This window comes from Homarus americanus, unplaced genomic scaffold (assembly GCF_018991925.1).
Source record: "Homarus americanus isolate GMGI-L3 unplaced genomic scaffold, GMGI_Hamer_2.0 scaffold39675, whole genome shotgun sequence".
Taxonomy (NCBI): Eukaryota; Metazoa; Arthropoda; class Malacostraca; order Decapoda; family Nephropidae; genus Homarus; species Homarus americanus.
In genome coordinates this window covers 5040582-5066118 of record NW_024736071.1, presented here as the reverse complement: position 1 = coordinate 5066118, position 25537 = coordinate 5040582, and the positions used below count along the sequence as shown (strand labels likewise).

At 43.4% G+C, this 25537-nt stretch overlaps 1 protein-coding gene and 1 long non-coding RNA gene across 2 annotated transcripts in view; both read left to right on the top strand.

The window, feature by feature from the left end:
- LOC121871748 overlaps positions 1–19853 on the top strand; it is a 133087-nt gene extending 113234 nt beyond the window's left edge. The window contains exon 6 of the long non-coding RNA XR_006089938.1: positions 19401–19853. This is a non-coding gene — a long non-coding RNA (uncharacterized LOC121871748). The remainder of the gene's footprint in view (positions 1–19400) is intronic.
- A 17-nt stretch (positions 19854–19870) lies between these two features.
- LOC121871668 (dual 3',5'-cyclic-AMP and -GMP phosphodiesterase 11A-like) overlaps positions 19871–25537 on the top strand; it is a 44720-nt gene continuing 39053 nt past the window's right edge. Inside the window, exon 1 of the mRNA XM_042374081.1 lies at positions 19871–20853. Coding sequence (XP_042230015.1) covers positions 20639–20853 — 215 coding nt within the window. The 5' untranslated portion in view covers positions 19871–20638. The remainder of the gene's footprint in view (positions 20854–25537) is intronic.

Genomic DNA, 25537 nt, shown 5'->3' with positions numbered 1-25537 from the left:
GAAAGTCGACATCTCAACCAGGCTGTAACGTAACTTCTGGGCTGCTGCTTCTGTTCAGATAACACCTCGGCCAGTCTGGCGTAGAAACATCTTGCACTTGGTCTCATCTCACCAGAGGTTGTGAACACCAGAGTGAAGCTGCCTTGATCCACATTCTGAAATATCTTAGATTACTCCCTGTTCTTGTCGTTCTCCTTCCTCCTGTGTGCAGCCTCGAGAGCTAGGTTATGGTAACATGCGGCCATGGGGTCGAATATCCTAACATCAAAGAAGGCTCGCTGTCCCCGCGTCCAGAATCCTCGAGCGCTGACGTCCACACGGGCTTCATAAGATGTGTTGGAAGTCCTACTATCACCATTAATACTACTTATCATACTATTACTGCTACTACTACGACTACCACCACCACCTCTAATAATAATATATTTCGGGGCTCTGCTGTATATACTGTACTGTATTTTAACTTTCTCTCCTGTTTTAAACACACGAACAACAGGTTTATGTTATGTCATGTACTTGAAATAAATACGGCATAGTAAATGTTTTCAGCTCTTATTGTGAATATGTTGTAACTTGTCTTATACAAAATCTTTGGACATGTAATAATTATGTTTTATTTTTGAGGCAGGTAATTTTCATACCATCTGTTGAAACACACATAGACACGGTTCATTCCTGTTGTGGTCAGTCGGTTCTCACACCAACGGGAGGCTCAGATGGTGGATGGCTGTGAACTACGATATGACTCTCAACGGAGGAGAAATATATGAATACTTATTATTTATGACTCGCTGTATCACTGTATAATACCAAGACATAACACATCACTCTTTCTCAAGGGAGGGATGAATTAGAACTCTTATTAACGGTTACTGTATTTATTGAATACTTTCTATTAGGGTTTGATAATTATACTTCAAAACAATAAACATATCTTCCTAGCTAGTTAACAAGGGGTCACTGACACACAATACATTTGGGGAAACGGATCAAACCTAATAGGTATTCACATTATAAGCGCCATATGAGGAGGTGACACCCACGACACAACCACACTTAATTCTGACCAAACACAGACTGACTTTTTCAAACTGCGTGGGACAAAGGAACAGCTTCATGACGTCACGCCTCCTAGGCCTCCTCATTGGCTGAAGACAGGGCTAAAGCGTTCATTCTATTGGCTCGAAATTGGCGGGAACACTCCTGACATTGTTACAAGGATTTTAGGGTATCACCTGATGACTAAACACCCTAACGCTACCTGTGATAAGCCCTTTCAGTATACGACCGTGTGGGGGCTAACAAGTTCTTATTATGTTGTTATGGTTGTCTTGTCAACATATTGGGTCATGGGTTTTGTCAGCAAGTTACATAAAGTGACAGAATGATGAGTGTGTGGGGGGAAATTCTCGGTACAATTTATCTGTTTATGGCAAATTGTGGCAGGTCCCTAGTGCCAGGCCTGTGACTAGGAGGAGGGATATCTGGCCAGGGAGGGAAGAGGTGTTGGTAACGGCTGGGGACCTGTAGGAGGAGGTCATAGGGCAAGTGAGGATGTAGTGAGAGAGGGTGTGAGAGTCGGGTTGACCACAAAGTTTACAAACAGTGCGGCCAGGCTCAGGGTTGCCAATGTACTAGGCGTGGCGAAGTACAGTAGGGGTGGAGGTGATATGGTGTGGTGGGACAGGTACAGTAGGGGTGGAGGGAGGCACATAGGCATTGACAATATTTAGGGAAATACCTTTTAGTGTGATTGTGATGGCGTGTGCGTCGACATGTCGGTGGGGTACGGGTAGCCGGGGATGGTGTCCTCAGGTCCAATAGGTGGCCCTGGTGGAGACAGCACAGACACAGGAGCGGGAGAACCCTACCCTACCTTACCGTGACTCAGCCTAATTTACCCTGACCCAACCTAACCTAACCTAACCTAACCTACCCTACCTTGACCCAACCTAACCTAACCTGAGCTGTCTTGACCTAACGTAACCTGACTTAACGAGATCTTGCCTACCTCAACCTAACCTGGCCTACCCTACCTTGACCTAACCTAACCTTAGTCAGAACGGTGAAGTGTGAAGCGGCTCTAAGCTGATACAATACCTGACGTTGTGAGATTTTTGCTAATTTAACCGTGAAATTATGTCATTAGTTTCTCCCTTCTTTTACACATCATCGCCACTGGCTGCTAACAGCTTAATAACCAAGCAGGAAAAAAAAAGAATAATTTGCTTTACTATTGAAACATATTGTTCTGTGCAAGATGTTTGTTAAGGAACACGGAGAAGTTAGTTGTGTGTCTCAGTAACTCAATATCGTCCAGCCAGACCAGGTGACAGCCAGGAGTCATCAAACTGTCATGTAGAAGGTAATAAAATATGGAGGTCATCCTGGTGTTGTCGAGTGCTGTGACGTATTCATAATCCTGTGCATTTCCTTCCCTATAACCTAACCTGACCTAACCTAACCTAACCTGTATCCATAAATGAGTCGCCAAAACACGAGACGAAAATAGAAACGGATCCCACGAGCCAATTATCGAATGAAATTATACCCAAATTACTTTACAAGTCCAGGTATTGTTTTCTGTTAGAGAGAGAGAGAGAGAGAGAGACGTATGGATGGATAAAACAAGCACATTGGAAACTAGAAAGATAGATGGATGAGAAAGAAGAATTAATGAATCAGTGGATAGATAGACAGAGAAAAGGAGAGTGAGGAAAGGAGGTTGACAATCAGACAGACAGACAGATAGACAGAAATGAGAGCTATATCAACCAAGGTAACTCAGTTTAACCTTACCAGTGCATCAAATAAACACAGCCTTGTCCTGCCACTGTATATAAGTAATGATAACAGCACGAAGAGGCTCTGTGTGTGTGTGTGTGTGTGTGTGTGTGTGTGTTTACAGCCATCAGTAGATGCAGGTCTCAGGGGATCACATAAACTTAATATTATTACTAGTGTAGAGTCTAGCCACCACCACCACCACCGCACTGCACCACCAGCCCCCTCATCCAGGTCTGTCTGCTATTTCTGACCACAAGAGAATTATTTACTACCTTATACACACGATGGGTTTAATTGTGTACATATTTACAACCTCTACGAGTATAATTTCAATATTATTATGACTTTATCCATTTCTATCCAGCTGAAGATGTATTTGCAGCACCACACATCCCAGTGAATGGATAGTCGTGAAGCTGTTTTAAATGCCTTACACAAACGGTACATTAGCTGAATTCATTCCTATGGTTTACGTTTCTTTCCTATACGAACGGCAGGGCAGCTAGTCGCATCTCTCACCGGATTGGATGTTTTCTACGCGAACGGTCAACAAAAATAAACATTTCTATTATTAACCTCTCTCTCTCTCTGTGACCTCAACTTGAATCCATTTATGACCTGACCTTTTATCCGTACGAGGCGAACTATTGGTAAATATCAGAATAGTATATGGGTGATTTTTGAAGGTAGGGAAGTTTGGGAACTAACTCTCTCTCTCTCTCTCTCTCTCTCTCTCTCTCTCTCTCTCTCTCTCTCTCTCTCTTGTAAGCAATAACTTCAAATGTGTTTACTGTAACATTATTTACTGAGGCTTCAACAATACCGCTACCTGTTATCACTGGTCCTGTGTTAGTATATTCCAGGCGATAGTTTCTTAAAGGTTCTTATGCTAAATTATCCTCGTAAGGTGTGGTAATTAACCTAACCTTACCTTACCTAACTATAGTATTGTTGGTGTTGTTATTATTGTTAATTGTTATTATTATTGTTGTTGTTTTTTGTCGTTGTTATTGTTATTATTGTTGTTGTTATTGTTATTATTGTTGTTGTTATTGCCTTCACTGTTACATAGACAATGCAATATAGCCTCACTTAACTTGTGGTTCTGTACTCCAAGTCTCTGTCAACAGACTAACTCAAGAGTACTCGCCCAAAGGTGAACGCTAATTGAGTCCATCTACCAAGTTGGTACTCAGTAATTACGGGTTTCCTGTCTTGTGTAGTGATTGTGGTGAATTGCTGGACTGGTGATTGTGGTAATCTACTGGACTGGTGATTGTGGTAAACTGCTGGACTGGTGATTGTGATAATCTACTGGACTGGTGATTGTGGTAATCTACTGGACTGGTGATTGTGGTGATCTACTGGGCTGGTGATTGTGGTAATCTACTGGACTGGTGATTGTGGTGATCTACTGGACTGGTGATTGTGGTGATCTACTGGACTGGTGATTGTGGTAATCTACTGGACTGGTGATTGTGGTAATCTACTGGACTGGTGATTGTGGTAATCTACTGGACTGGTGATTGTGGTAATCTACTGGACTGGTGATTGTGGTAATCTACTGGACTGGTGATTGTGATAATCTACTGGACTGGTGATTGTGGTAAACTGCTGGGTTTGGATGTGGTGTGGTAATGATTTTATTAATATGTTGGGTTGATGAACTAGTTTAATGTACACCCTCGTTAATCCTGTGCAGGATCTTAAGTGCAAAAGCATTAGAGACACGCAGAAGGGAATCCCGCCTATGTAGGTGTTGAAGAGGCCGAGCGAGAGTGCCTGGAAGGGGAAGAAAGACCATTGGCTGGTTTATTAACTATCCATGTATAGTAAAGGTAGGAGAAGATTCAACTAGGAGAGTGTTGAGAGGTTCCTAGTAGTGATAGTTACCTAGTAGTGATAGTTACCTAGTAGTGATAGTTACCTAGTAGTGATAGTTACAGGTTTATTTTTTGTAGGAGGTGGGGTTCTAGACGTAACTGCGAGGTAGGGAACAGCATCAACCATAATGTTGTCTAGGAATGATCGTATAGAAGGTATGAAGATCAGTCACTGGTTGGTACTGTGTGATAGTGGTTGGTACTGTGTGATGGTGGTTGGTACTGTGTGATGGTGGTTGGTACTGTGTGATGGTGGTTGGTACTGTGTGATGGTGGTTGGTACTGTGTGATGGTGGTTGGTACTGTGTAATAGTGGTTGGTACTGTGTGATAGTGGTTGGTACTGTGTGATGGTGGTTGGTACTGTGTGATGGTGGTTGGTACTGTGTGATGGTGGTTGGTACTGTGTGATGGTGGTTGGTACTGTGTGATGGTGGTTGGTACTGTGTGATGGTGGTTGGTACTGTGTGATGGTGGTTGGTACTGTGTGATGGTGGTTGGTACTGTGTGATGGTGGTTGGTACTGTGTGGTGGTGGTTGTACTGTGTGATGGTGGTTGGTACTGTGTGATGGTGGTTGGTACTGTGTGATGGTGGTTGGTACTGTGTGATGGTGGTTGGTACTGTGTGATGGTGGTTGGTACTGTGTGATGGTGGTTGGTACTGTGTGATGGTGGTTGGTACTGTGTGATGGTGGTTGGTACTGTGTGATGGTGGTTGGTCCTGCCACCTAAAAGAGGCTTGAAACTTTACAAACTTCACAACGTACAGTACCAAACTACCTGTGGCTTTGACCTGGTTTGAGCAAGATGGCATGAGAGGTCACCAATTGTCTTGTGGAGGTCATAGTGAACAGACAGACAGACAGATGGAGGTGAGGTCGGTAAACTTTCTCTCCCCCCCTCCCCTCCCCATCCCCTCCCCCTTCCTCCCCATCCCCTCCCCCTCCCTCCCCTACAAATTCATAATAGCCCCTCCTCCGCTAACGTCAAGGGGGTTCATTTACCAAGAAGCTACCTGACGTCATAATGGCAAACGACCAATCAGCGCTCGTCAGGCCCTCATGCGCGTGGAATTTTTATCGTGATTTAGCATGAGAACTCGGCCGTGATTTCCTCAATTAGTCGACTTGAAAACCAAACGGGAACCATTCACAATTTTTTCGCTTCATTTATTCAGGAAGAAATTCCGGGTCACCTGTAGATTAGATTAGGTCAGGTTAGGTCAGGCTAGGTCAGGTGAGGTTAGGTTAGGTCAGGTCAGGTCAGGTTAGGTCAAGTCAGGTCAGGCTAAGTCAGGTCAGGTTAGGCCAGGTTAGGTCAGGTCAGGTTAGGTTAGGTCAGGTCAGGTCAGGTCAGGTTAGGTCAGGTCAGGTTAGGTTAGGTCAGGTCAGGTTAGGTCAGGCTAGGGTCAGGTCAGGCTAGGTCAGGTCATGTCAGGTCAGGGCCAGGTCAGGTCATGTCAGGTTAGGTTAGGTTAGGTCAGGCCAGGCTAGGTCAGGTCAGGCTGTGGCTGTGGGTCATGTCAGGTCAGGCTAGGTCAGGTTAGGCCAGGTTAGGGTCAGGTCAGGCTAGGTCAGGTCAGGCTATGTCAGGTCAGGCTAGGTCAGGTCAGGCTAGGTTAGGTTAGGTCAGGTCAGGCTAGGTCAGGTCAGGCTAGGTCAGGTCAGGTTAGGTTAGGTCAGGTCAGGTCAGGTTAGGTTACAGTGCGTTACTTCTTGTTAGATTCACGATAAACACAGTAGATGTATGACTCGTGTACACATTTACCTGGTGTACACATGTGACCCGTGTACACATGTGACCCGTGTACACATGTGACTCGTGTACACATTTACCTGAGTACACATGACCTGTGTACACATGTGATTACTTGTTAGATTCACACAAACACAGTATGTATGACTCTGTGTACACATTTGTTTGCACATGTGACCCGTGCACATGTGATTACTTGTTAGATTCACAACAAACACAGCAGATGGAGTGACTCGTGTACACATTTACCTGGTGTACACATGTGACCCGTGTACACATGTGACCTGTGTACACATGTGACTCGTGTACATTTACCTGGTGTACACATGACCTGTGTACACATGTGACCTGTGTACATATGTGATTATCTGTTGTATTTCTTTTCTTCCTTTTCTTTCAGGTTTTTTCTCTATTGGCTCTCTCTCTCTCTCTCTCTCTCTCTCATTAATCCTGTGGACTAGAGGGTAAAGTAGCACCTGAGTGTTTCATTCTTGTTAACGCCGGCTATTCAGTTGAGACACACCCTGCCCTCTCGACCAGTGGTGCACTACCTTGGTACAAGTAATCAGCGATCGGCCACAGGTGTACTAAGCCAACATAAGTCAGCGCTGTGGTCCACAGAATTTAAAGTAAAATCATAAATGCAGGACTATATTTTATTGTTCGATAATTGTTATATACAACACCGATATTTAAGACTAAACATAACTCATTCTCACCACACACTGTACATAGTAATTGTAGCACTAGTTACTAGCTTAGTTAAATGTTCTGTAAAGACATTAGGGAAACATAACTTTTAACAATATAAAATATGAAACTGTCCTGGAGCAGTACAAAATAACGGTTTAATAACCGATTGGCTCCCGAAATACAAGCTTACAGGGGAAATTGTTTTATGAAGTAGTACAGTTTTATGATAGCCTGCAGTACAATACCCCCCCCCCCTAAAACTGATGTGATGTTATTATAAATGCATACAATGTTCTCCATGTGTTTATTGAGGTAAATAAAGTTTACATTTCGTATAGGACAATAAGAGCTTCAACTACAGCTACAACTACACAGAAAAAGTTGGTTCTAGTGTGTTGGGGCAGCAGCCTTCACAAGGTGTGTGGTGTGACTGCTTGTGGTGAACGGGACTTGTTCTTCACAAGGGTAAACACTGAGTCTCTGCTCACAGTATGTTGATTTAGTAATAATATTTTTTTACCTTTTCAGTTTTTTTCTTTTCACAGTCTCCTTTTTAATTGCCGTATGAGCCGCAAACCTTGTTCCAGGGACGGTCTTTGCTACGGCTTGATGTTTTAACTTTTAATGATCCATTTATCGAAGTTTTTCGAATATGATGTTTCACCGGGCCTAACTTGAATAGCCAGCTGACCTAGGCTATAAACCTCAGATGCTTTAGAGCAGCTTTTCCCTCTGAGCAGCTCTCGCGGCAAGTGTGGTTGTAGGTAGTCTTTCTTCTCGCCTTGGTCCTCGTAAACTTCTGTTCTTATTTTGCGCGCCAATCCAAAGTCAATGAGAGTGACTTGTGGCTCATCAGTTTTTATCTTCTTGACACAGATGTTTTCTGCTTTGATGTCGTTGTGACACCAGCGACGTTTTAACATTTGGGATATTGTTGTCATCACGTCTTCCAAGATTGCGACCGATTTTTTTACTGTTTTATGTTCTACATCCGACCCATACTGGGCCAAAGCATCACCACCATATCGTGTTATCAGAGTTTTCTCTGAGGGGCAATAACCAATTAATTTCTGTACCCCTGGCCCTTTATTCTTGATCAGCCCATTGAGTTCACAGTAAACATCATCGAAATTAGTGTCACTTTTAAATGTTTTCAGAACTACTCTGTCGCCGTCTCTGTTCACCACATTGCATGTTCCATATCCTCCAGAGCCTAGGGACACGCAGGACTTGTCTTCCTGCAACTCTTTTATCAGCGACCCTGGGAAAATTTGTACAGCTTCTCGCTTCAGCAAATGTTCTATAAATTGATCACCAGGAGTACCCATATCTAACTTTGGACCATTCTCGTTCATTACCGGGGGACTAAACTAAGGAATTTAAGGAGAAAAAAAATGTAGTAAGAGGTACTGTGTTTAGCTACTGCCTAATAGTGATAGTGTAGTGAGTGTAGTGAAGATGATAGTGTAGTGAGTGTAGTGAAGATGATAGTGTAGTGAGTGTAGTGTAGCTGATAGTGTAGTGAGTGTAGTGAAGATGATAGTGTAGTGAGTGTAGTGAAGATGATAGTGTAGTGAGTGTAGTGAAGATGATAGTGTAGTGAAGATGATAGTGTAGTGAGTGTAGTGAAGATGATAGTGTAGTGAGTGTAGTGTAGTGAGTGTAGTGAGTGTAGTGTAGTGAGTGTAGTGAAGATGATAGTGTAGTGGGTGTAGTGTAGATGATAGTGTAGTGGGTGTAGTGTAGGTGATAGTGTAGTGAGTGTAGTGAAGATGATAGTGTAGTGAGTGTAGTGTAAGTGATAGTGTAGTGAGTGTAGTGTAGTGAGTGTAGTGAAGATGATAGTGTAGTGGGTGTAGTGTAGATGATAGTGTAGTGGGTGTAGTGTAGATGATAGTGTAGTGAGTGTAGTGAAGATGATAGTGTAGTGGATGTAGTGTAGATGATAGTGTAGTGGGTGTAGTGTAGGTGATAGTGTAGTGAGTGTAGTGTAGATGTTAGTGTAGTGTAGACGATAGTGTAGTGGGTGTAGTGTAGATGATAGTGTAGTGGGTGTAGTGTAGGTGATAGTGTAGTGAGTGTAGTGTAGATGTTAGTGTAGTGGGTGTAGTGAAGATGATAGTGTAGTGAGTGTAGTGTAGATGTTAGTGTAGTGTAGATGATAGTGTAGTGGGTGTAGTGTAGGTGATAGTGTAGTGAGTGTAGTGTAGATGTTAGTGTAGTGTAGACGATAGTGTAGTGAGTGTAGTGAAGATGATAGTGTAGTGAGTGTAGTGAAGATGATAGTGTAGTGAGTGTAGTGAAGATGTTAGTGTAGTGTAGAGGATAGGGTAGTGAGTGTAGTGAAGATGATAGTGTAGTGGATGTAGTGTAGATGATAGTGTAGTGGGTGTAGTGAAGATGATAGTGTAGTGAGTGTAGTGTAGATGTTAGTGTAGTGTAGATGATAGTGTAGTGGGTGTAGTGTAGATGATAGTGTAGTGGGTGTAGTGTAGGTGATAGTGAAGTGAGTGTAGTGTAGATGATAGTGTAGTGAGTGTAGTGAAGATGATAGTTTAGTGGGTGTAGTGTAGGTGATAGTGAAGTGAGTGTAGTGTAGATGATAGTGTAGTGAGTGTAGTGAAGATGATAGTTTAGTGGGTGTAGTGTAGAGATAGTGTAGTGTGGATGAGTCTATATTTGAAGAGTCTCAGTGTTGCCAGTTGATGTTTTTAAACCTATTACCCTTTGAGAACTACTAGTCAATATAGTTTTGCCACCCGTACCTCTCTTCCATCTCTCCTCCCCCTGTCACACCTTCCCATCACCCAGCAGCGCTCGTCAGGCCCTCATACGCGTGGAATTTTTATCGTGATTTAGCATGAGAACTCGGCCGTGATTTCCTCAATTAGTCGACTTGAAAACCAAACGGGAACCATTCACAATTTTTTCGCTTCATTTATTCAGGAAAATTCGAGCCACCTGTGGGTGGAGTGGGTCAGTTTAGGTCAGGCTAGGTCAGGTCAGGTCAGGTCAGGTTAGGTCAGGTTAGGTCAGGTCAGGCTAGGTCAGGTCAGGCTAGGTCAGGTCCAGGCTATGTCCAGGTCAGGCTGGGTCCAGGTCAGGCTAGGTCAGGTCAGGCTAGGTCAGGTCAGGCTATGTCAGGTCAGGCTAGGTCAGGTCAGGCTAGGTTAGGTTAGGTCAGGTCAGGCTAGGTCAGGTCAGGCTAGGTCAGGTCAGGTTAGGTTAGGTCAGGTCAGGTCAGGTTAGGTTACAGTGCGTTACTTCTTGTTAGATTCACGATAAACACAGTAGATGTATGACTCGTGTACACATTTACCTGGTGTACACATGTGACCCGTGTACACATGTGACCCGTGTACACATGTGACTCGTGTACATATGTGATTATCTGTTGTATTTCTTCTTCCTTTTCTTCTGTGTTTTTCTCATTGCTCTCTCTCTCTCTCTCTCTCTCTCTCTCTCTCTCTCTCTCTCTCTCTCTCTCTCTCTCTCTCTCTCTCTTTCCTTCTTTCCTTCCTCGCCTCTACAACTTTTCTTCCCTTCCTCTCTTCTCCCTCTCTTCTCCTCTCACCCCCCTCTCACCTCCTCTCGCCTCCTCCCCTCTCCCATGAATCGATTTCATTAATTTGAATATTGGGAGAGGGAGGGAAGGGGGAGGAACAGGAGGGAAGGAGGAGGGGGAGGAAGGAGGAGGGAAGGAGGGAGGAGGTTGGGAGGGAAGGAGGAGGAGTGGGAGGAAAAGGGGCGTCGCTAATCACCATTCCTTTTCAGTGTTTTGTCGCACCGTCTGATTGACCCTCCCCCTCCCCCCTCCAACCTTCCTACCCCCCGCCACCGCTACCACCACTACTACCACCATCACCACCATTGCTATCTCTACCACCACCACCATCACCACTAGTACAAAATTACAACGAACACGCCGCAACCACCATTATCACTACCACAACTACCACTATGTTAGTTAGTTGGCGAAAATGTAATAATAATAATAATAATAATAATAAAAGTACTATAAAAAAATACAAAAATGAAATCAGATCAATAGTGAAACAATATGTTGTGTTGTCAATAGTAAGAGAAACAATTGAGACCCTGCAATTGTGTGTAAATGAGGCAGAAAGTCAGATCAACAACCTGGGACTTGGTCACATATGGCAGCAGGGTCTACCATTAGATAACACATTATGCTTCCAATATCTTCCCAGTACCTCCCTGTTTGGTAGCTGCCTGCTGCCTACTAGGTTAGGTTATGTTAGTTCTTGAGTTAAATAAATTAAGGTATTTTTTATGAGTAAAGACCACGTGACGAAGTTTATCGTCTTTACCACAGTACCTAAGTGTTCGGTACAGCTCTTGCCTCGTAAGCGAGATGTCACGGGTTCGATTCCCGGGCCGGTGGAAGTTGTTTGGACACACTTCCTAGCCCCCATTAGTCCCTGTTCACCTAGCAGTACAGTAGGTACCTGGTGTAAGTCGAAAAGTTGCGAATTCGTATTCAGGGACAAGTTGTTGGAGCTTCCAATAACTTGATGACATAAACCATTGACTCTTCAGGCTTCTATGCCATTGACTCTTCAGGCTTCTACGCCCTTAACTCATGAGACATAAAGGCAAGCATGAACTTAGCATGCTTCCCTGTTGGGCGCTGTAAACGCTTCTGCGCTTCACCTTACACAAGGATGTAAGGGAGCGCCTAACAAAAAAAAAAAAAGTACCCATGTTCTCTCTCATTAATCCTGTGGACTAGAGGGTAAAGTAGCACCTGAGTGTTTCATTCTTGTTAACGCCGGCTATTCAGTTGAGACACACCCTGCCCTCTCGACCAGTGGTGCACTACCTTGGTACAAGTAATCAGCGATCGGCCACAGGTGTACTAAGCCAACATAAGTCAGCGCTGTGGTCCACAGAATTTAAAGTAAAATCATAAATGCAGGACAATATTTTATTGTTCGATAATTGTTATATACAACACCGATATTTAAGACTAAACATAACTCATTCTCACCACACACTGTACATAGTAATAATAGTACTAGTTACTAGCTTAGTTAAATGTTCTGTAAAGACATTAGGGAAACATAATTTTTAACAATATAAAATATGAAACTGTCCTGGAGCAGTACAAAATAACGGTTTAATAACCGATTGGCTCCCGAAATACAAGCTTACAGGGGAAATTGTTTTATGAAGTAGCACAGTTTTATGATAGCCTGCAGTACAATACCCCCCCCCCCCTAAAACTGATGTGATGTTATTATAAATGACATACAATGTTCTCCATGTGTTTATTGAGGTAAAATAAAGTTTACATTTCGTATAGGACAATAAGAGCTTCAACTACAGCTACAGCTATACAGAAAAAGTTGGTTCTAGTGTGTTGGGGCAGCAGCCTTCACAAGGTGTGTGGTGTGACTGCTTGTGGTGAACGGTACTTGTTCTTCACAAGGGTAAACACTGAGTCTCTGCTCACAGTATGTTGATTTAGTAATAATATTTTTTTACCTTTTCAGTTTTTTTCTTTTCACAGTCTCCTCTTTAATTGCCGTATGAGCCGCAAACCTTGTTCCAGGGACGGTCTTTGCTACGGCTTGATGTTTTAACTTTTAATGATCCATTTATCGAAGTTTTTCGAATATGATGTTTCACCGGGCCTAACTTGAATAGCCAGCTGACCTAGGCTATAAACCTCAGATGCTTTAGAGCAGCTTTTCCCTCTGAGCAGCTCTCGCGGCAAGTGTGGTTGTAGGTAGTCTTTCTTCTCGCCTTGGTCCTCGTAAACTTCTGTTCTTATTTTGCGCGCCAATCCAAAGTCAATGAGAGTGACTTGTGGCTCATCAGTTTTTATCTTCTTGACACAGATGTTTTCTGCTTTGATGTCGTTGTGACACCAGCGACGTTTTAACATTTGGGATATTGTTGTCATCACGTCTTCCAAGATTGCGACCGATTTTTTTACTGTTTTATGTTCTACATCCGACCCATACTGGGCCAAAGCATCACCACCATATCGTGTTATCAGAGTTTTCTCTGAGGGGCAATAACCAATTAATTTCTGTACCCCTGGCCCTTTATTCTTGATCAGCCCATTGAGTTCACAGTAAACATCATCGAAATTAGTGTCACTTTTAAATGTTTTCAGAACTACTCTGTCGCCGTCTCTGTTCACCACATTGCATGTTCCATATCCTCCAGAGCCTAGGGACACGCAGGACTTGTCTTCCTGCAACTCTTTTATCAGCGACCCTGGGAAAATTTGTACAGCTTCTCGCTTCAGCAGATGTTCTATAAATTGATCACCAGGAGTACCCATATCTAACTTTGGACCATTCTCGTTCATTACCGGGGGACTAAACTAAGGAATTTAAGGAGAAAAAAAATGTAGTAAGAGGTACTGTGTTTAGCTACTGCCTAATAGTGATAGTGTAGTGAGTGTAGTGAAGATGATAGTGTAGTGAGTGTAGTGAAGATGATAGTGTAGTGAGTGTAGTGTAGATGATAGTGTAGTGAGTGTAGTGAAGATGTTAGTGTAGTGTAGACGATAGTGTAGTGGGTGTAGTGTAGATGATAGTGTAGTGGGTGTAGTGTAGATGTTAGTGTAGTGTAGACGATAGTGTAGTGGGTGTAGTGTAGACGATAGTGTAGTGAATGTAGTGTAGATGATAGTGTAGTGGGTGTAGTGTAGATGATAGTGTAGTGGGTGTAGTGTAGACGATAGTGTAGTGGGTGTAGTGAAGATGATAGTGTAGTGGGTGTAGTGTAGACGATAGTGTAGTGAGTGTAGTGAAGATGATAGTGTAGTGAGTGTAGTGTAGACGATAGTGTAGTGGGTGTAGTGAAGATGATAGTGTAGTGGGTGTAGTGTAGGTGATATTGTATTGAGTGTAGTGAAGATGATAGTGTAGTGGATGTAGTGTAGGTGATAGTGAAGTGAGTGTAGTGTAGATGATAGTGAAGTGAGTGTAGTGTAGATGATAGTTTAGTGGGTGTAGTGTAGAGATAGTGTAGTGTGGATGAGTCTATATTTGAAGAGTCTCAGTGTTGCCAGTTGATGTTTTTAAACCTATTACCCTTTGAGAACTACTAGTCCATATAGTTCTGCCACCCGTACCTCTCTTCCATCTCTCCTCCCCCTGTCACACCTTCCCATCACCCAGCAGCGCTCGTCAGGCCCTCATACGCGTGGAATTTTTATCGTGATTTAGCATGAGAACTCGGCCGTGATTTCCTCAATTAGTCGACTTGAAAACCAAACGGGAACCATTCACAATTTTTTCGCTTCATTTATTCAGGAAGAAATTCCGGGCCACCTGTAGATTAGATTAGGTCAGGTCAGGTCAGGCTAGGTCAGGTCAGGTCAGGTCAGGTCAGGTTAGGTTAGGTCAGGTCAGGCTAGGTCAGGTCAGGCTAGGTCAGGTCAGGCTATGTCAGGTCAGGCTAGGTCAGGTCAGGTTAGGTTAGGTTAGGTCAGGTCAGGCTAGGTCAGGTCAGGCTAGGTCAGGTCAGGTTAGGTTAGGTTAGGTCAGGTCAGGTTAGGTTACAGTGCGTTACTTCTTGTTAGATTCACGATAAACACAGTAGATGTATGACTCGTGTACACATTTATCTGGTGTACACATGTGACCCGTGTACACATGTGACTCGTGTACATATGTGATTATCTGTTGTATTTCTTCTTCCTTTTCTTCTTTGTTTTTCTCATTGCTCTCTCTCTCTCTCTCTCTCTCTCTCTCTCTCTCTCTCTCTCTCTCTCTCTCTCTCTCTCTCTCTCTCTCTCTCTCTCTCTTTCCTTCTTTCCTTCTCTCGCCTCTACAGCTTTTCTTCTCCCTTCCCCTCTCTTCTCCCTCTTACCTCCCTCTCACCCCCTCTCACCTCCCTCTCGCCTCCTCCCTCTCCCATGAATCGATTTCATTAATTTGAATATTGGGAGAGGAGGGAAGGAGGGGGGGAGGGGGGAAGGAGGGGGGGACAGGAGGGAAGGAGGGGGGAGGGAAGGAGGGGGGGAGGGGGGACAGGAGGGAAGGAGGGGGAGGGGAAAGGGGCGTCGCTAATCACCATTCCTTTTCAGTGTTTTGTCACGCACCGTCTGATTGACCCTCCCCCTCCCCCCTCCAACCTTCCTACCCCCCACCGCTACCACCACTACTACCACCATCACCACCGTTGCTATCTCTACCACCACCACCATCACCACTAGTACAAAATTACAACGAACACGCCGCAACCACCATTATCACTACCACAACTACCTCTATTACTACCACAACTACCACTATGTTAGTTAGTTGGCGAAAATGTAATAATAATAATAATAATAATAATAATAATAATACAAGTACTATAAAAAATACAAAAATGAAATCAGATCAATAGTGAAACAATATGTTGTGTTGTCAATAGTAAGAGAAACAATTGAGACCCTGCAATTGTGTGTAAATGAGGCAGAAAGTCAGATCATCAACCTGGGACTTGGTCACATATGGCAGCAGGGTCTACCATTAGATAACACATTATGTTTCCAATATCTTCCCAGTACCTCCCTGTTTGGTAGCTGCCTACTAGGTTAGGTTATGTTAGTTCTTGAGTTAAATAAATTAAGGTATTTTTTGTGAGTAAAAACCACGTGACGAAGTTTATCGTCTTTACCACAGTACCTAAGTGTTCGGTACCGCTCTTGCCTCGTAAGCGAGATGTCACGGGTTCGATTCCCGGGCCGGTGGAAGTTGTTTGGACACACTTCCTAGCCCCCATTAGTCCCTGTTCACCTAGCAGTACAGTAGGTACCTGGTGTAAGTCGAAAAGTTGCGAATTCGTATTCAGGGACAAGTTGTTGGAGCTTCCAATAACTTGATGACATAAACCATTGACTCTTCAGGCTTCTACGCCCTTGACTCTTCAGGCTTCTACGCCCTTGACTCTTCAGGCTTCTACGCCCTTGACTCTTCAGGCTTCTAAAACTCATGAGACATAAAGGCAAGCATGAACTTAGCATGCTTCCCTGTTGGGCGCTGTAAACGCTTCTGCGCTTCACCTTACACAAGGATGTAGGGGAGTGCCCAATAAAAAAAAAGTACCCAAGTGTCTCTCTCTCTCTCTCTCTCTCTCTCTCTCTCTCTCTCTCATTAATCCTGTGGACTAGAGGGTAAAGTAGCACTTGAGTGTTTCTTTCTTGTTAACGCCGGCTATTCAGTTGAGACACACCCTGCCCTCTCGACCAGTGGTGCACTACCTTGGTACAAGTAATCAGCGATCGGCCACAGGTGTACTAAGCCAACATAAGTCAGCGCTGTGGTCCACAGAATTTAAAGTAAAATCATAAATGCAGGACTATATTTTATTGTTCGATAATTGTTATATACAACACCGATATTTAAGACTAAACATAACTCATTCTCACCACACACTGTACATAGTAATTGTAGCACTAGTTACTAGCTTAGTTAAATGTTCTGTAAAGACATTAGGGAAACATAACTTTTAACAATATAAAATATGAAACTGTCCTGGAGCAGTACAAAATAACGGTTTAATAACCGATTGGCTCCCGAAATACAAGCTTACAGGGGAAATTGTTTTATGAAGTAGTACAGTTTTATGATAGCCTGCAGTACAATACCCCCCCCCCTAAAACTGATGTGATGTTATTATAAATGACATACAATGTTCTCCATGTGTTTATTGAGGTAAAATAAAGTTTACATTTCGTATAGGACAATAAGAGCTTCAACTACAGCTACAGCTACACAGAAAAAGTTGGTTCTAGTGTGTTGGGGCAGCAGCCTTCACAAGGTGTGTGGTGTGACTGCTTGTGGTGAACGGTACTTGTTCTTCACAAGGGTAAACACTGAGTCTCTGCTCACAGTATGTTGATTTAGTAATAATATTTTTTTACCTTTTCAGTTTTTTTCTTTTCACAGTCTCCTCTTTAATTGCCGTATGAGCCGCAAACCTTGTTCCAGGGACGGTCTTTGCTTCGGCTTGATGTTTTAACTGTTAATGATCCATTTATCGAAGTTTTTCGAATATGATGTTTCACCGGGCCTAACTTGAATAGCCAGCTGACCTAGGCTATAAACCTCAGATGCTTTAGAGCAGCTTTTCCCTCTGAGCAGCTCTCGCGGCAAGTGTGGTTGTAGGTAGTCTTTCTTCTCGCCTTGGTCCTCGTAAACTTCTGTTCTTATTTTGCGCGCCAATCCAAAGTCAATGAGAGTGACTTGTGGCTCATCAGTTTTTATCTTCTTGACACAGATGTTTTCTGCTTTGATGTCGTTGTGACACCAGCGACGTTTTAACATTTGGGATATTGTTGTCATCACGTCTTCCAAGATTGCGACCGATTTTTTTACTGTTTTATGTTCTACATCCGACCCATACTGGGCCAAAGCATCACCACCATATCGTGTTATCAGAGTTTTCTCTGAGGGGCAATAACCAATTAATTTCTGTACCCCTGGCCCTTTATTCTTGATCAGCCCATTGAGTTCACAGTAAACATCATCGAAATTAGTGTCACTTTTAAATGTTTTCAGAACTACTCTGTCGCCGTCTCTGTTCACCACATTGCATGTTCCATATCCTCCAGAGCCTAGGGACACGCAGGACTTGTCTTCCTGCAACTCTTTTATCAGCGACCCTGGGAAAATTTGTACAGCTTCTCGCTTCAGCAGATGTTCTATAAATTGATCACCAGGAGTACCCATATCTAACTTTGGACCATTCTCGTTCATTACCGGGGGACTAAACTAAGGAATTTAAGGAGAAAAAAAATGTAGTAAGAGGTACTGTGTTTAGCTACTGCCTAATAGTGATAGTGTAGTGAGTGTAGTGAAGATGATAGTGTAGTGAGTGTAGTGAAGATGATAGTGTAGTGAGTGTAGTGTAGGTGATAGTGTAGTGAGTGTAGTGAAGATGATAGTGTAGTGAGTGTAGTGAAGGTGATAGTGTAGTGAGTGTAGTGAAGGTGATAGTGTAGTGAGTGTAGTGTAGATGTTAGTGTAGTGTAGACGATAGTGTAATGAGTGTAGTGAAGATGATAGTGTAGTGAGTGTAGTGAAGGTGATAGTGTAGTGAGTGTAGTGTAGATGTTAGTGTAGTGTAGACGATAGTGTAGTGAGTGTAGTGAAGATGATAGTGTAGTGAGTGTAGTGATGATAGTGTAGTGAGTAGTGTAGTGAGTGAGTGCTAGATGATAGTGTAGTGTGTAGTGAAGATGATAGTGTAGTGGGTGTAGTGTAGATGTTAGTGTAGTGTAGACGATAGTGTAGTGGGTGTAGTGTAGATGATAGTGTAGTGAGTGTAGTGAAGATGATAGAAGTGAGTGTAGTGTAGATGATAGTGTAGTGTAGATGATAGTGTAGTGTAGATGATAGTGTAGTGGGTGTAGTGTAGTGTGAGTGTAGGTGATAGTGTAGTGAGTGTAGTGAAGATGATAGTGTAGTGAGTGTAGTGAAGATGATAGTGTAGTGGGTGTAGTGTAGAGGGTAGTGTAGTGGGTGTAGTGTAGATGATAATGTAGTGAGTGTAGTGTAGATGATAGTGTAGTGAGTGTAGTGAAGATGATAGTGTAGTGGGTGTAGTGTAGGTGATAGTGTAGTGGGTGTAGTGTAGATGATAGTGAAGTGAGTGTAGTGTAGATGATAGTGAAGTGAGTGTAGTGTAGATGATAGTGTAGTGGGTGTAGTGTAGGTGATAGTGTAGTGGGTGTAGTGTAGATGATAGTGAAGTGAGTGTAGTGTAGATGATAGTGTAGTGGGTGTAGTGTAGAGATAGTGTAGTGAATGTGGTGAAGGTAATAGTATAGTGTGGATGAGTCTATATTTGAAGAGTCTCAGTGTTGCCAGTTGATGTTTTTAAACCTATTACCCTTTGAGAACTACTAGTCAATATAGTTTTGCCACCCGTACCTCTCTTCCTTCTCTCCTCCCCCTGTCACACCTTCACATCACCCACCATTTCCTATACCTTCTCCTCTCTCTCTCACCTGACGGGAACCTGTTAATCACATGGGGGCGATTGTGTTTAACTTATGGAATTTTGTGAGAATTTTTTTGAGCAAATATTTCTACCTGTTGTGACGTATTTATGAGATTATTGTGTTTATTATTATTATTATTATTATAGAAAGAAAACTATAGTTGAATGGCCAATGAGTGAGAGAGAGAGAGAGAGAGAGAGAGAGAGAGAGAGAGAGAGAGAGAGAGTATGTTTAACACATACCCCGGGCATCACAACACAGTAATTCTTCCTTCACTCACTGATGCTGTGCTCTATCTCCCCCAGATCTATAGCGAGAGGTTGTGGTCTTGGTGACGTCTGGAGCCACCATCCTCGTCAGCTCCGGCAGTAGTGGTGAGGGAACCTGATCTGAAGACTTAAGCTGACAGGGCCTTCACTAAGGAGTTTGTGGCGTGAACTGCAGTAGAACCAAGACCTGATTTTGGTTAGAGAGTTGAGAAGAGTTGAGGGGGTACACGGGTGGAGGAGCTGCCAGTCATGGATAGAGTGTAGACGAATAGACAGAATCTGGTCTTGCTGAGGATTTGTCCGGGTCTAAGATGTGATCTGATGAAGGATAATGACGGGACAAAGAAGATGGTGTGAGGTGTTGGTCCCAGTTGACGACCTTCACGGATCACTGAACTGTGTTTGAAAACTTGTTGACATTATCCCTCTAATGACACCCACCCCGCGATGACTATCAGACACGGACCTTCAGAGTAGCAGGGGGGTGGTGGAGGGGGTGAGGGGGGAAGTGGGTGTAAGGGCGTGGATGGCAGGCGTGGAGGTCTTACGTGGTTGTGATGGGAGGCTGCTGGCTGCACGCCCACTGAGTCGTCAACTATGCTCTGCTACCTTCATACAGACGACAACCACTTCGCAGACGCTCACACCGCCACCACACGCAGATGACCTACTCAAAGGACCTGCTGTTGCCACCTCTAGGAACTGAGTACCGCTAGTGTAGGGGATCAGTAGTTGCTCCTGTTAGTGGTAAGGGGCTAAGTTGTGTGTGAGTAGATAAAGAACACGCTTAGTCACCGTCTCTGTTAACACACGTGACCTTGTGACCCTCCAAGAGACACATTGTTACACTCAGCGGGTCACGTCAGAGTCATAAGAAAAAAGTTGCAGTTGAGGACGTGTGAGTGTCGGAGACCTGTATCATGAGGAGCCTGTGGGACCTGTGTTGTTATGTTAGTTGTTCTTATAAAGTTGTAATACTTAAACGGACACATGACTGAAGGATACCTTTTAGCGTAGACTTGGAAGAACAACTCTTGCAGGCGTAAGCGTGTAAGGAGACCCCAACCGGCGAAGTAGAGTGATTAGTAAGCTCTCGGGGCCGCCTTTCATCATGTTTAACTCAAGTGACATTGTGTCTTAGATATAAATCCACTGAGACGTGAGTGAGTGAGCGGGTAGCAGACGGCCTCCATCATGACCAACACCCACAGCCTGGTGTCGGGAGTGTAAGTGTGTGAGTCAGTGTGTGGGACGTCGCTCTGGCTAACACGACGATGACCAACTTGTCCTTCTCGACTGTGGAGGAGTGGCTGGACAAACATCCGGACCTTGCCGCCGACTACTTTGTGAGGAAGGCGGAGTTGGACGCCGTTAACAAGTGGCTGGTGGCCCACGGCTTCCTGACGGTGACACAGGGTTCCTCCAGCAGGCGAGGATCTGCCAGTCTCTCCTGCAGCCCCATCGTCAGCCCTTCCTCTCCCATAGACAAGTAAGGTTATAACTCTCTCTCTCTCTCTCTCTCCGTGTATCACAAGAACCACTGCACCACATAGACCAGGGGAAGGGGATGTCTCACTCGGCCAGGTTATGAGGTAAGGCGGGGGAGGGGGGATGAGGGGGTGTGGAAGAGATCGAGGTCAGGGGGTGATCATGGGTCAACAACCTCACACAGGAGCAGCCGTAACTCAGGGTATATGAGGGTCGTTAACGCCTCCACCACAACGACCCAAACTCTTGTATACCAGCGAGGTGATGGTCGCCTCTATGGTCGCCTCGTTAGTACCATTTACCTGCATATTTGAGAGTGATGTGGAAGGGGGTTGGGAAATTGGGTGGGAGGGGGAGAAGGAAGGAAGAGAGGGAGGGAAGAAGGTAAGGACGGAACAGTGTCTCCTTTACTGTGAGGCCTCCGTATGGCTCGCCGTCTTGTGGCCAGTCGTCCCTAATGAGGAAGACTATTTTTTCTTCCTCCTTTAAGGGATGCTCACTATGACTGACGCATCTAGTGGACAAACGTTTATGATGTACAAAACGATGGTTCAGGTATAATAAAAAAAACTAATATTTCACCACAACGATATGGGTTATTGACTGGGGATATTTTTCAGGAGAATTTGTTGTACATTAATTAATATTGTTCAGCCACCTCTAAAAGTTAGCTTCTCCTTCAGAACAATAATGCAGCGCCGGCAGCGTTAGGATCCTGAACTATTCTCCTTTGAGTATTCTTAGTTATAATGTCCTTTTACTGAGGATGTTATACTTATTTCCTCTAGCATTACGTTCTGAACAAACACATGATTCCTCACGTCCGCTTTTGGTACTGTCACCCTGGACTCTCTCTCTCTCTCTCTCTCTCTCTCTCTCTCCTGGTGAAGTTGGCATGTTATTGAAGTTCTCAGGGAAAATTTTCACTCTTAATTCATATGAAAATTATATCCTTGATCATTATGACAACAGGAATTTCAATATATTTTTACATGCATATCAATGACATACTTACACGTGACTCTGTATTACATAAATATCAAAACAGATGCTACCCAAATGACCCGTTATCGTCCAACACCAGGTAAATCTCTCCCGGCGGCGGGGATGTATAGAACTATTTCACTCTCTATGTTTAATAAAAGATTGGATCACTTGTTTTAATATGAATTTATACATTCTAGTGTTGTGGTCTGATTCCCACACACGAGTCACAGAGGCGGGGGCTCTGAGCAGTACACACACATCTCGTCCCGAACTATAGCGAATGAGCTGTTACCCAGACTATAGCGGCCCGGTAACACCTCCAGTCTCAGTGTAGTAAGAGTGTGCACCGAGCGGCCAAAACTGACGACTGAATGATGGCGTGAGAACACAAGATAGGCACAAAAAGTTGAATATTTGTTCCCACACGGAGTATCTGTCGAGGTGACGGGTTTAGAAAGTGTTACTCAAGTAGCTGTCTAACAAAGCGGTGCCTGCGTGTCATGGCCATAAATCATTATAATTCTCCATGTGTGCATCATATTAATGTTTAGGTTAAGATTCCGAAAAGGTCGACCACGGAACTTAATATTTATGTTTATATTTCACCCAAGAACTTACTTTACGGTGGGTTACACTGTTTACATCTGACTCACGTGGCAGTCACCGTAAATATCGGTGTCACGTGACTATGTCTAGCCAATCAGTGTTGTTCTCGGTGTCACTTGATAATTTGCGCATGCTCAGAGCTCCAAATTTTTGTTGGTTAGTCGCAAGATGGCTTCTCTCTGCACGGGTGTTCTATCTCAGCATGACAAGCCATCCATCGTGTATTTGAAAACCAAGCCGCTGCCATTGACATGTTTAAGGCTCATGTTAACCTCTGTGAAGTGCTGCAGGTGTTCATAGGGAAAAAACATAGAACGATTGTGGAAGGATACCAAGAGTTGATACCTCGTGACGCTGTACATGTTCTAAGCTGAATTCAACGATCACAGGACTATACTTCACTATTTCCTCCTATAAGAAGCATCACTTTATCCTCCAGCATCTGTTAAGGTCAGGTCAGGTCCTTCGAGTTTCGCTGGTTAGGCGGTTTCGTTAGATTTCGTTTCATTTTTTTTGTTCATGTTTTTACCACACAATTTCCCTGTACGTACTTCAAAGTCCTCCTGCCCCTCTTTGTGTATAAAGTCGCCAGGCGTGAACACCTCCAACTGTTGGGACACACCTGGCAATTATACTTGGTGTCGTGCTGTTTACCTCGTGTTGTATGAAGCTCCATCTATGGGTTGAAAGTCAAAACTGAACCAGAGACTCACGGGGTTCACTCCAGCGGTTCATTGGATAGCTGGGCACAGATTTTTTTGAGGTAACTGGACGTTGTGAATAAGGTTGATTTGGACCATTAACCTAGCCTAACGTAACCTCGATTAACTTAAACAGCCTCACTTAATCTAGCTGAAATTTTACTTTCTAAATATGTAATTAAAATTTGTGGGAAACAACTAAGAAAAAAAAGTTACGGGGAATATAACAGTTGAAGTGTACGGTGGCGGGGAGTCCTGCGTCAGTAGTTAACTCGCATCTCTCATTACCTATAGAAATATGGTTTAAACTACCGTCATGTTTACTGAGTATATCTACTTATCTTTTTGGTATTTTTTTTACAAGTTTCCCATAATGGTTTTGGATATGAAACTTAGGTTTTTCCGATGTTTTTTTTTTTTGTGTGTTTTGAACGATTCTGACCTTATCCAGAGCAAATGACTCGGTTTTGAGTTTGGCGATCTTGGGAGACCCGTGGGAAATGGAGGTTTTAGGGTGGGGGAAGAGCAGAAACTAGTGATATACTGTATAAGTGACCAAAGTTGACTCTGATTTTCCGTTTTTAGCAAGAAAAGAAAAGCCAAAATCTGAGAAGGAGCCAAGTTTTGACGAAAGATTATTATCAAATTCGAATAAATCCCACCAAAACCCATTGGAAAAAATCTAAGTTTGGTCTCAAAATCAGTTTCTGTGCTAACCTAACCTAACTTAACTTATTAAGCGTGAGCAGGTAGTGAACACACAGGAGCTCTCTGAGGACGCAGGTAACATCAACACTGGACTCAGAAAATATTCGATGACTCCAAAAATATTGTGGGTCATTATGGGCAAATTGTTGAAAAAAAAAAAAAAAAAAATCTTGTGCTTTAGGATGTAGTGAAACCTGACGTCTCCGTTGTTGGCGTAACACAAGACATCAGTGTACCCCTCTCCTTCCCGCCATGATGAGTCAGCCCAGCGGCCCTTCCCCGCCCCTGACCAGCACAGTACCTGGCCAGACGTCCTTGGGATTGAGGGAGGGAGGGAGGGAGGGAATAGAAACAAGGAGTAAATGAATGAGGAACGAGAGGAGGTAAGGAAGGAGGGAGAGAGGAAAGGCAATAAAGAAGATAAAGAATGAAGAAGAGGAAGAAATAAGGTAGGGAACGAATGAATGAGGGAGAGAAAGACCTAAGGTGTACACACATACACACACACACACAGACAGGTCGTTGCCCTCAGTATGATACAATAATCATCATAAACAGTCATGGCTGCCTCACCTGGGTCTGTGTGTGTGTGTGTGTCGGGGCCAACCACACACACGATAGCTGGTGACAGATGTACAAGCTTTTCCAGGTATTATTATTGATATGAATACTTGGTTCTGACAGCTGACAAATTGAACTATTTCACAGAGAGAGAGAGAAAGAGAGAGAGAGAGATAAGTGAATATGGAGATAGAAAGACAGAGGAAGAAAGAGGGGAAGAAAAATATACAAGAAGAGAGAGAGGGAGAGAGAGAGAGACCTGGTACACAGCTGTCTCATATTGTGTCATAATATAAGTTTAATGGCCCAGCTCTCTCTCTCTCTCTCTCTCTCTCTCGTTGCCAGCTTATAAACGTGAAATACCCTCCCCCCCCTAAGTAATATAGACAGTGTACGTCCAATCCCTTGCTCTTATCTACTTCATTGTGTCATTATAATCCTTGATATCATGAGATAATATTACCAGTATAGCTAAAATATTAAGAGAAACAACGCTTAGATATTATAGGTTATGACCTCCCGAGTCTGTGTTGGTTAATTGTGTACATTACCTGCGCTGGCAATACTGTGTTATGTGGTGGTTATGTGGTGTGGTGGTTATGTGGTGTGGTGGTCATGTGGTGTGGTGGTTATGTGGTGTGGTGGTCATATTATGTTATGGTCATGTTATGTGGTGGTTATGTGGTGTGGTGGTTATGTAGTGTGGTGGTTATGTGGTGTGGTTGTCATATTATGTTATGGCCATGTTATGTGGTGGTCATGCGATACTTATTCAAATTATAAACAAAAATAGTGTAAGAATTTTGTTGCATATTACATATTCATTTTCTAACCTAACCTAACCTAACCTAACCCAATCTAACCTAACCCAACCTAACCTAACCTAACCTAACCTAACCTAACCTTTTTACCCAGACACATTATACTACATTGAAATGAAAACAACAACACAATTTCACTCGAGGGTAAACTTTACATTTAATTTGGTATATAAATTTCTGTCGCTGCTGGTTTAGTGTTAAAGGGACTACACATAAGAAAATAAACCTAAAATAAACCTAAAACTTAATCCCAGTGCTTGAGCGGATGTAAACACCAATTGTGATAACTCAGAATAGGTTT